Here is a 12,122-nt window from a genome sequence, read left to right as displayed (position 1 = left end):
TTTTATTGTGACAAATATTTTTAAAAAGAAATTCATGAAAAGTGTCAAAAGTTTATTTAATTGACGAAATAGCATTTTAAAACCTCACAGGTGACAGTGTGTTTGTTTCACATATGCTTAATTCATATTTGATTATTGTCAACCATTCTTGTTTATTCTAACCGTGTAATTGTGGGGTGTCATTTGATCTTTGAATTTACGCTCTAGAGTGGGTTCAAAAGACCCTACATATGACACGATTTCTGATTACCTTCCTTCCAAAAAAGAAGCATTTTAAATATATTTTATGGATTTAAGTAGACAATTTTCCATGTTTGCTCAATTTTTTTTGTTCATTTTTATGACATTGAAAAGCATATTACTATGGTCATGCTCAATTTTGCTAAGATCAATTAAAAAATAAAAAGATCTAAAATTTCAAAATGCACATTTAAAAAAAAAAAATTGACTTTAAATTTTGAGTGCGGTGAAGTGGACACATAATGGTGTCCAAAACTTGGTGGAGTGGCTCTATCAGTAGCTGAATTGGTTTAGAAGTGACAAATCCAAGCAGTTGAAGGTGTTTGAAATTTTTTTAGGAGTTAAAAAAAATAATCCAATCAGTTCAAGGTAATAAAAAAATATTCAAAGGGTGATAAATGACAATTCAAACGATCTAGGGTGTTCATTAAAAAAAAAAAAAAACCATTCTAGGAAGTTAAAATTTTGGGTTTTTTTTTGGTAAATCTTATTTTTAAGAATTTTGAACATTTTTATAATTTGAGATTTTTAAAAACAAAGCAACAAAAAATCTTAATGAAAATTAAAATATAATATGAATGTTCACAGTAAACAACAAACATACAACTAACTTTTGAAAAAACAAAACACATACTAAAGTACAATGTGAATTTTTACAATAAACTACAAACATATAACTAACCTTTGAAAAAATAAAATTCATACCAAAATACAATATTCACAATTTATAATTAACATACAACTAGCCTTAAAAAAAATAACTCATACCAATGTAAATATTTACACTACAACGTGAAAATAAAAACAAAATTGAAAGTGAAAATCGACTATTTCAATTGTTCAATAGTAACAAAAATGATTGTTCAACTAACAACCATAGTCACAAAAACAACAAGTATACAATTAACTTTCGAAAAAATAAAACTTATACCAAAATACAATGTGAATGTTTACAATTTGTAATTAATATACAACTAATTTTAAAAATAAAAAAATAAATTCATATCAATGTAAACATTCATACTACAACGTAAAAACATATTTCAATTATTCAATGATAACAAAACTGATTGTTCAACCAACAAGTATAGTAAAAAAACAACAAAATAGAATTAACTTTTGAAAAAACTTCAAAAAAAAAAAAAAAAAAAAAAAACTCATACCAAAATACAATGTGAATGTTCACAATTTACAATTAACTTTAGAAAAACTAAATTCACACCAATGTAAACATTCACACTGCAACATAAAACAAAATTGAAAAAAAAATGATTATTTCAATTGTTTAATAATAATAAAAAATGATTGTTCAAACAACAAGTATAGTAACAAATAACTAATAATATGTAAATATCCACATCTTGCAAAATATGTAGTTATGTTCATATCTATATTTCAATACTTATTTCTCAGATTTTCAAAAAATGTGAAATGTGAACATTCACACTGATTGACAAAAAATAAAAACAATGATAGCAATAAAATTAGAAATCTAAAAAAAACTTAATCACTCTAAAAACAAAAAAATACCACCGACATCCTCATCTTCACCACCATCTTTATAATTGTTACCATCATTAACAATCTATGCAATTTTACCATTCCACCAATCCAAATCAAACCAAACTCCCCTTTGAAGAATATGCCTGTAACAAAATTGACTGGACATAAACAGAGTTTCGACTTACAACAATGGAGAAACATAGAGTTTCAAACACAAAGCAACACTACGCCAAAATTGGGCTTTAGCGGCGATTTTTTACCGCTGTTAAAGGCTGTAAAATCGCCGTTAAAGCCTTTAACGGCGGTATTAACGGCGGTTTCGTTACCGTCGTTTATGCGCATGTCGGAAAAAGTACAACCGTCATAAAAGATAAATTACCGTCGTTGAAAGTCGACCAAAAACGGCGGTTCTTTACCGCCGTAAATAGGTTCAAATTTTTCAAAAAATAATTTTTTCTTCTTGCACCCCCAACCTCTCATCCACCCACACTAATCACTCCACCACAGCCACTCTTCATGAAATATATTTCCTAAATAAATATTTATAAACATTACTTTTACTTTATTGTAGATGGTCATGTTCAACTCTAGCCGCGCGTGGTCACCACTCACCGGAGCTCCGCCGGAGCTCGGCCGACAAAGATCGCTGTCATTAACGGCGGTAATGAGAGGGCTTTAGCGACGGTTTTTTAACGGCGGTTTCATTACCGCCGTTAAAGAGTCATTACCGGCGATTTTGTTAACGACGATAACGAAAACCACCGTTAAAAATACATTAATGGCGGTTTCGTTACCGTCATTAATAGTATCTTTAAACGGTGGTAACGAAACCGTTGTTAAAAAAATTGCCGTTAATGCCCTGTTTTGGCGTAGTGTAACAATGGATGAACATAGAACTTCGAACACAAAGTGACAATGAAGGAACACAAAACTTCACTGCAATAATGGAGGAATATAATATTATTTCACTACCATGTGTAAACTAGAATTTCTAAACCCTATCAACTAGAGAGTTTCAAAACCCTAACACAATGAAATAATACCACAAATGTGAATAAATTTGATCAAATAGAAAAACGTGAATAATAGTAACTACCAAATAGAGGTAGCAACAAAAAGGAAATGTATATATCATTTTTCTATGTAATACATATTAAAAAAAAAAATTGCTTAAAATATTAAAAAAATTCAGTAAAAATAAAAAATATATATAAAAAATAAAAAAGTATAATTTTTTAAAACGTATTTTTAAAAAACTAAAGGCTTCGTTTGGAAAGTGCGTTGGCTTTTTGACTTTTTTGACTATTTTAGCCTAGGTTAAAAAGCTTGGTTTGAGAATGATTTTTTGACTTTTTGACTTTTTAGCTTTTTTTGTGAGAGAAGAGTGTAATGATTATAGATTAAATGTGATATTTTGTTTGTTATGATTAAAATAATCTATTTTATCTTTTGTGACTAAAATAATTAAAAAAACCCATAAACTATCTTCCCAAACGGAGCTAAAGTCAAACAAGTTCGTATTATTAATCTAAATGTTCATGTGAGAAATGATTAGAACGTATATAATGCTTACACCAAAAAAAAAAAAAAAAAAAAGAAAAAAAAAAAAGATTGTTGCAGTGTAGTAATCATGCCCCATTATGTGATCTTTTGACAGATGGGTTAAAAGTTGCGTTTGTAACTTACACCCTGTTTGGTAAAATTTATTTTTAATTTATTTTAATTTATATCTTAGTTTAAGTTATTTTGATGTGTTTGGTTCAGTTTAACGATACAGCTTATAATTTTTTGTAAGTTAAAAATCAACTTATTCTTTGAGTGGGGGAGGAGAAGCTTAATTTATAAGTCAAAAATTAGTTTAGATTTACAGTTATAAGGTATAAGCGGTTAAGTTATAAGCTATAATTACTTTCCCACAGCACTACCAAACGAGGCCTTATTGGTGTTTTGAAAAGTTGGTAAAAAATAAATTTTTGACTTTTTTGATAGTTTTTTTGACAAAAAAAATAGATTCTTTTGTGTAAAAAAATTGATTTTTTTGGCTAAAAAAACTAAAAAGCTAAAAAATTGACTTTTTTAGCCTTTTCTCAAAGTGCTTTTAGGGGTTAAAAAAGTTATTTTTAGCTATGGAGTCATTTGGCATGTTTAAAAAGTTATATATAAAATTATAATTATACCCTTTATATTATTTAGGATTATACATAGGTAAATATGTAAATTTTTAAAATTGAGTAGGATAATTTAGTCATTTTATTGTGATGTGGCATTATAAATAAATATTAACCGAAAAAGTCAAAAGCAGTTTTTAATCATCTTCTCAAATCACTTTTTAAAAAAGCCAAAAAATTTGATAAAAAATTAAAAGTCAACTTTTTATCATCTTCTCAAAACATCGCATATGTGCACGCACAAATAATAATATTTATGTTATTTTTAAAAAGGGTAATAATACCATGTTTTGTTAAAATTGAATTCCCTTTTCAAAAAATAAATTTTTTTATTTTTCATATTTTTTTGTTTTAAGTAAATATTTTTAATATTTTATGCAAATATTTTTATTTTTTAGATATACTTAATCTAAATACGCTTAACAAATATAATATTTGTGAAAAAATAACTTTAAAAAATTCGCTAAATACAAAAAATACAAAAAAATATAAAAATTCAATATATTTTCGTATTTTATTGTATTTAATAAATTTTTTAAAGATTTTTGTACAATTTTTTTACTTTTTAAATATATTAAGATTAAGTGGATCTAAATTTTTTTTAAAATGATTAAAAAATTTTAAAATATTATTTAAAATACAAAAATAAGAATTGAAAATTTAAAAAATTATTTTTAAAAATTCAAAACCAAACAAGATTAGCACTTAATTTTATTCGCCTCACAGTTTGTTTGGGACTCTTTTCGGCACTCGTGTTCTAAATGGGTAAGGGTGGGCCCACCAACTGTGTCAACTAAATTTCGAAATGTGGGCTGTTCGGCACCATATGGGCTGTCATCTTGTTCTCAATTATACTGGGCTTTTTTGTTTGTGTTTGTTGGGCTCCCTTACATATAGAAAATCCTCTAATAGCACTGAGAATGACAAAAAAAAAAAAAAATAAAATAAAATAAAAATAAGGTATAAAAAGTGGGGGGCCCACTGTCATATCATTTTTTAGTATTTCCAAACATTTTTAAGAATAATAATAAATAAATAAAAATTAAAAAAGTAAAAGTTACAAGTCCTGAAAATGGATAGTTAGGCTCTGGACCACTACAACACTTCTTTTGTTCTTTCTTATTATTTATTCTTCTCTCTCTTTTTACGGGGCTAGAAAAATGAGAATGTATCTCAAAAAAAATTCATATATTTTTTAAATATATATAAATAAATAAATACATATAAATAATTACATTACATCTCAGAGATGTAATCATAGTATGGAGGACATATACATTTGTGATTAATAGAAAGTAGTGCCACGCGGTACCCTATTGACATACAAAAATTTCTTCATAGCATGAGCTACTGTAATCATTGAAGTTGGAAAATAGAGCATCCTTAAAAGAAAAAAAATTAAATTAAATAATTGTAATCTATTATTTCAATAATCTTAAATTTTTTAATTTATGAATAAATTTCAATAAATTAAACGGGTCTCATGACCACTCTATGCATAACCGCTGCAGTGGCGGCCGCCACCAAATCCTCAGAGCATCCAACATCAACCACCCATGCATTTATACTATTTTTTAAGTTTTTTTTGCTCAACTCATTCAAACACGAGGCGTCTCGGTAGGGACAGAATAATAATACTATAATTAATACAATGTTTGGATTAATTATGTTTGTCTAATTTTTATTTTGGAATACTAAATTTTATTGAATTTTTAAAATTGTTCTTATAACTCATTATAAACACATTTTAAAATTCAAAAGTGAAAAAAAATATCAAAATTTAAATTAAAATGTAATGATTGTTTGTCTCCTTATTAATAAGTTGAATTTTTTTTTTTTTATAATGGACAAATAAATTGAGACAAAAGGGAGTGTTTGATTTAATACATGCACAATCATTAACACATGAAAAATGTTAAATATAAATTTTTTTTTGTTGTATTTTCTCACTTGGATACAAGTGAGTGAGTTTTATGTGCATTAATTAATATGTGTCTCATGATTTTGTGTAAAAATAATATAAGAAATGAAATTATATATATAATATTGAACTTAGCTCTTATCATATTGTAAACAAAATATGATTTTAAAAAGTACAATAATTTTAAGGCCTCGTTTGGCAAGAGGCTATTTTAGCCAATTAGCCAAAAAGTTACTAAATTAGCCAAAAAGCCAACAACCTATATCAAAAAGTCAAAGATTCTCTTTTCTCTCTACTTTTTGCACATCTTTTCGTAATTAGTCAAAAAGTCATCCCAAACATACAAGTTTTTTTTACCTACCTTTTTAGCCAAATAGCCAAAAAGTTACTAAATTAGCCTGTTCCCAATAGTCATGTATATTACTCATGCAGTATTGCTACAAAAATAAAATATCATCAACTTAACTTTATTAAAAAAAATATATATATATAAGAAGGGTAACATTTCTTAGAAAAAAGGGTAAATCAGAAAAAAAAAGAAAAAAAGAATGAGAGACTTACGTGTAAGTCTTAATAGGTAGACTTATTATCTAATAAGTCTTATGATAATTAATGGTATTTGTCATTAAATATTATTAAAAAAACGTCGCTACTTGTTAATTCTCAGCGATAGTTTGAAAATTTTGTCACAAAAAAGTCACTAATTATAAGTTTTAGAGATAGTTTAAAAAAATTGTCACAAAAAATTACTAATTTTTAACTTTTAATGACAATTTAAAAAATTCATCACAGAAAAAAAAATCACTAATTATAAATTTTAGTGATAATTTATAAAAATCGTGATAAAATAAATATAATAAATAGTATAGAACAAGAATAATACCCCCTCACCCCCTTTTGCCATGTGGCGGGTGGTGATTGGAGGAGCAGGAAAAAAAAGAAAAAGAAAAAGAAAATGTAACTAATGAGAGAGAGGGGGGGTTAAAGGGGGTGGACGGAAAAGGGAGAATGAATCATTGTTGATAAAACAATAGTTAAACACTACAAACTAACCCTGGATAAGTTAGGGCAAACATGGACCCCAGTTGTAGCCCAAGTAATTTTGAAAGGATACTTGTATAGCAATATGAAATCTCAAGGTTGAATCAATAAAAAGACATCAACCAATATAACAAACTAATGCCAAGTTTGAGAACTATTAAAAAAGTTAAAAAGTTATTTAAAAAGTTAAAAAGTTATCACTATTCATCAAAAGTCAACAATGACGGCTGCACAATTCTCAATATTAATTTTTTCCTACACATTAATTTATACAATTTTTTAATACATATTTTTTCATAAAAAGTTAAAAAGTTAACCCAAACATTTATATTTTCAACCTCAACTTTTTAATCTAAAAAGACAAAAAGTGCACTTATTTAGGACACCCCAAACAAACCCAATTATTTACTCGTTCACTATCTATTTGTAAAAAAAAAAAAGGAAAGAATTTTTAAAAAATGGAGTAGAGATAAAATAATTTCAAAATAATAAAATTACAAATAGATAATGTATAAATTTATTGAAGAAAAATTTGTACTATCATTATTTTGAAACTACTTTTCCTAGTCTCAACTTTTTTGATAACCCAAAAAAAAAAAAAAAAATATGACCTTAATTAACACATTGGCATTCAGTGGGCTAGCTTTATAAACATGGGAAATGTTAAAGACGCTTCAGTGTCTGTACTTTTAAGAAGCTTCCTTCGAAAAAGACTTCATAGATGGCATGCTCGAAAAACTTTCTAATTCTAACCGTCACATACGACCCAATTTTTTGTTATAGCCTCCATGCCCAATCATACGTACAATACACATCTTCCATATAATATCACAATCCTTGAAGCTAGGTCCAAAAATAGAAGATTGACATTAGGCTTGGCAACAAAAATAAAAATGGAAGGAGTTAACCAACAAGGTGGGAAGAAGACAGAGAACAAGGGCAGAGGAGGAGGAGGAGGAGGAGAGGCCAAGTACCGCGGCATACGGAGGCGGCCGTGGGGCAAGTACGCGGCGGAGATTCGTGACCCAACCAGGAACGGCGCACGGTTGTGGCTTGGCACCTTTGAGACCGCTGAAGAGGCTGCTCGAGCTTATGATCGAGCCGCCTATGAATTGAGAGGCCATCAAGCCATTTTGAACTTTCCAAATGAATTTCATTTCACGAACCCGGGTTCTGGGCCGGGTTTGGCTAGGTCTACGGTGGCAGTGTCGTCATCGGTGTGTTCTTCTTCTTCTTCTGCCAATGCCGGCAGAGAGGGGTTGGAAATGAGGGGAGGAGGAGGAGGAGGAGGAGAGGGAGTGCTTGAGTTTGAGTGCTTTGATAATGAGTTGTTGGAGGAGCTTCTTGGGAATAAAGAGGAGGGGCGTGAGAAGAAAAGACCCAAAATTTTGTAACTCCGTGCATAAAATTTGATCATAAAATTAGATATAGTTCTCTTTCATATTAGTATTTTTTTTTATAATTTTTTTAATGGCTTTCAATCCATAATGCAAGTGTCAATGTATGTTATGAACATATCTAATTCTTTGATTAATTTCCAAGTGATGTGGTTTCTTTATTTCTATAGCACAATGTATCCAACTTTTATTTATTTATTATTTATTTGTTTTTGAGAATTTGTGTTACATTATAGCACTTCTCACTCATAATATATGATGGATCATTATATTTTGTTTACAAGAGTATCTTGCATAATCAAATTTTCAGTACAGAGATGAAATTTTCATATAGTTCGTTCAATCGATTTGTTAATTGTTTGGGCACTCGAAACATCTCAAGAACTATCAAACATTCGTATTATAATTTTTTTAAAAGTTTTGTTAATGAGTGTACTGAGGCCACTTGATAAGAAACTTAAAAGAGTAATGTTAATTAGATATTCCAAATATTCTATCAAAAATTTTATCAAATGTTTCACATGGGTGTGGGACCCACATAATGTGGGTCTCACACGAGTAATTTGAAAAAAAAAATTGGTAAATTTTTTGAGAGCTTGAGCATTTTTAAACTTGAAATAGTTGTATATAATTCATAGAAGTTCGTGCAACATGCAATATACAATTAATTTAAACATTATTAACCAATATCCTTAAGACTATCTCCAACGGTTAAGCAGATGTATCACCAAATTTGAATTTGATGAAAAAATACATCCTTTTTAGCTCTAATAATTTTATCAAAATAGTATCAGTTTGAGAACGGAGCAAAACTTCCACTAAACTGAAAAGCTAGTCTCGTTTCACCATTTCACTGTTGGCAGTTGTCCCACTGGTCATCCGGTTTAAACAGAATGCAGAGCGGCAGAACTTTTTAGTACTTCCATGTTCAGACCGAGCTCTTTCACTTGGTGAAATATGTGAAGTTGGTAATGAGAGAGAGAGAAAAGAGAGAGACTGGAATGAAAATTGATATGTTCACTATCTGTTATTGTATATCTGTGTGTTACAAGAGAATGAGCTCTCTCTCTTTATAGAGAGGAGAAGGAGACAAAGCATACGACAATACACATGGGTTAGCACATGGGTTAGCTCTCTTTACAGCAGAATACATAGTGGTTAGCTCTCTTTACAGCTGAAGGTAGTGGGTGAGTGTGTGGTAGTGGGGCTCTTTACAGAAGTGGGTCTCTTTACAGCTACAGCTATAGTATTTTATATTATATGTTAACAGCCCCCCGCAAACTCAAGGAGGGTAGGCATCGACCAAGTTGAGTTTGGAAACAAGATCACGGAAGCGCCCAGGAGGATGAGCCTTGGTGAAAATATCAGCAGGTTGATCGGCAGAAGCAATGGGGAAAAGATGAACAGTACCACGTGTAACATGCTGTCGAATGAAATGGCAATCAATCTCAATATGCTTGGTGCGATCATGAAAAACATCATTGTGAGCAATCTGAATGGCACTCTGATTGTCACAATAAAGAGGGGTAGCGCCAGAAGAGGAAATACCCATATTAGTGAGGAGCCAGCGAAGCCAGAGAAGTTCTTGAGTAGTATCAGCAAGGGCTCGGTATTCAGCTTCGGTGCTGGAACGGGCAGTGAGGGATTGTTTTTTTGCTACGCCAAGTAAGAAGAGAATCCCCTAAGAAGAAACAAAATCCCGTGGTGGAGCGTCGATCCGTAGGATCCCCAGCCCAATCAGCATCAGAGAAGGCACGCAGTTCAAGAGATGAGGAAGCAGAGTAGTGAAGGCCATGGAACAAGGTGCCTTTGATGTATCGAAGGATGTAGAGTAGAGCAGTATAGTGGGGAGTGCGAGGAGTCAACATGTATTGACTAACAATGTGAACAGCATAGGCAATGTCAGGACGAGTCACTGTGAGATAGACAAGACTACCGACGAGCTGACGATAAAGAGTAGCATCAGGGAGGAGAGCCCCATCGAGAGGAGTGAGGCGAATCTGAGGATCAACTGGAGTAGATGTAGTTTTGCAATCAGTAAGACCAGCACGAGCCAGAAGATCGGATGCATATTTGGCCATGAGGAGTAGTCCGTATAAAAAGAGCAGAGTCATAGGAGCTAGAGGTGAACCCGAAGTCATGAATGGTAGAACTGAACTTGGCAAACCAGGCGCGGGGTGCTTGCTTGAGGCCATAGAGGGCACGCTGTAGTTTGCAAACCTTATGAGGGGGAAAAGTAGACCCAGGTGGAGGTTGCATGTAGACCTCCTCAAGAAGATTACCATTGAGGAAGGCATTTTTGACATCCATCTGAAAAAGCTCCCAATGGCGAGCAGCAGCAACAGCCAGTAAACTGCGAACAGAGGTAAGCCGAGCAACAGGGGAGAAGGTTTCCTCATAATCAATCCCATATTCCTGGTTGAAACCCTTGGCAACAAGACGAGCTTTGTAGCGTTCAATAGAGCCATCAGAATGAGTCTTGATTTTGTAAACCCATTTGCAGCCAATCGCAGTTTTGCCAAGAGGAAGGTCAATAAGATCCCAAGTATGAGTTTTGTCCAAAGCCTGAAGTTCATCAGTCATAGCTTGCTGCCAAAGAGGATTAGTACAAGCCTCACGATAGGAGGTAGGTTCATAAGTAGAAAAGGCAGCAGACCCAACAATATAATCACAAAGGTGAATAGGAGGTTGAGTTACCCGGCGTGGTCGACCCGTAGGAGGATCGGTGGGGGGAAGAACCGGTGGAGAAGAAGGTGGTGCAGGGAGAGGTGGACCTTCAGGGAGAGTAGTCTGGTCGGGAGCAGGAGTGAGCAAGGGCGTCTCAATGACGGAGGGACCTGTATCAAAGTCATCAGAGAAGAGATCGATGGAAGGATTAGTAAAAGTACATTAGTGGAAAGTGTAGGTAAGTGAAAGGAGGATAGGGAGGAAAACATTTGGTGCTCCCAAAAAACGACATGGCGGGAGATACGAAGACGTTTAGAGAGAGGGTCCCAACAGCGAAAACCTTTATGTTCAATTCCATACCCAAGAAAGCAACAAAGACGGGAACGCGGTTCAAGCTTGGTGCGTTCATGAGGTTGAAGGAGAACAAAGCAGGCAGAGCCAAAAACCCGAAGATTTGCATAGGGAGGGGGAGTGCCATGTAGACGTTCAAATGGAGTTTGATTATGGATGACAGGGGAAGGAGCACAATTGATAGTGTAGACAGCAGTGAGGGCAGCTTCCCCCCAAAAGTTTTCAGGGCAAGAAGAAGAGAGAAGGAGAGCGCGAGTAGTGTCAAGAATATGCTTATGTTTCCGTTCAGCACGGCCATTTTGCTGGGACGTGCCAGCACAGGAACGATGAGGCAGTGTACCATGACTCTGAAGAAAAGAAAGGAAATCGGAATCCCGATATTCCATAGCATTGTCGGAGCGAAAAAGTTTGATGGTTTTAGAAAATTGGGTGTGGATCATTTGGGCAAATCGATAATAAATGGTTTTGAGGTCAGACCGAGTTTTCATGAGAAAAATCCAAGTAAACCGTGAAAAATCATCAATGAAAACAACAAAATAACGAGATCCCCCCATAGTAGTGGTAGGGGAAGGGCTCCAAATATCCGAATGTATAAGATCAAAAGGTGCACAAGAAACAACAGTACTTTTATTGAATGATAAAGCAGGTTGTTTGGCAAGTTGACAGGGTATACAATCGAAAGTATCTGGAATTACATGACCCAATTGTCCACTAGAAACCAAAGACTGTAAGCGAGTAATAGAAATATGTCCTAAGCGACAATGCCAAAGATGAAAAGGAGATAATGAGGAAGCAGAGGTAGGAGCAGCGATCTGAGGAGAGGCAGGAACATGA

The 12,122-nt window shown here is 32.7% G+C and overlaps 1 protein-coding gene across 1 annotated transcript; it reads left to right on the top strand.

The window, feature by feature from the left end:
- The first annotated feature begins 7,766 nt into the window (after positions 1-7,766).
- On the top strand, positions 7,767-8,267 carry LOC114277319 (ethylene-responsive transcription factor ERF098). Its single transcript, XM_028219214.2, has one exon. The coding sequence runs from the start codon at positions 7,767-7,769 to the stop codon at positions 8,265-8,267; it is 501 nt and encodes a 166-aa protein (XP_028075015.2).
- The last annotated feature ends 3,855 nt before the right edge of the window (positions 8,268-12,122 follow it).

The sequence above is a fragment of the Camellia sinensis genome, chromosome 14 (genome assembly GCF_055761805.1).
Source record: "Camellia sinensis isolate YWXY chromosome 14, ASM5576180v1, whole genome shotgun sequence".
Lineage (NCBI taxonomy): Eukaryota > Viridiplantae > Streptophyta > Magnoliopsida > Ericales > Theaceae > Camellia > Camellia sinensis.
The sequence above is the reverse complement of the archived record's forward strand: the minus strand, read 5'-3'. Positions and strand labels throughout refer to the sequence as shown.

Coding starts and splice junctions, on each gene's coding strand:
- LOC114277319 (XM_028219214.2), top strand. CDS start 7,767: ATGGAAGGAGTTAACCAACAAGGTGGGAAGAAGACAGAGAACAAGGGC.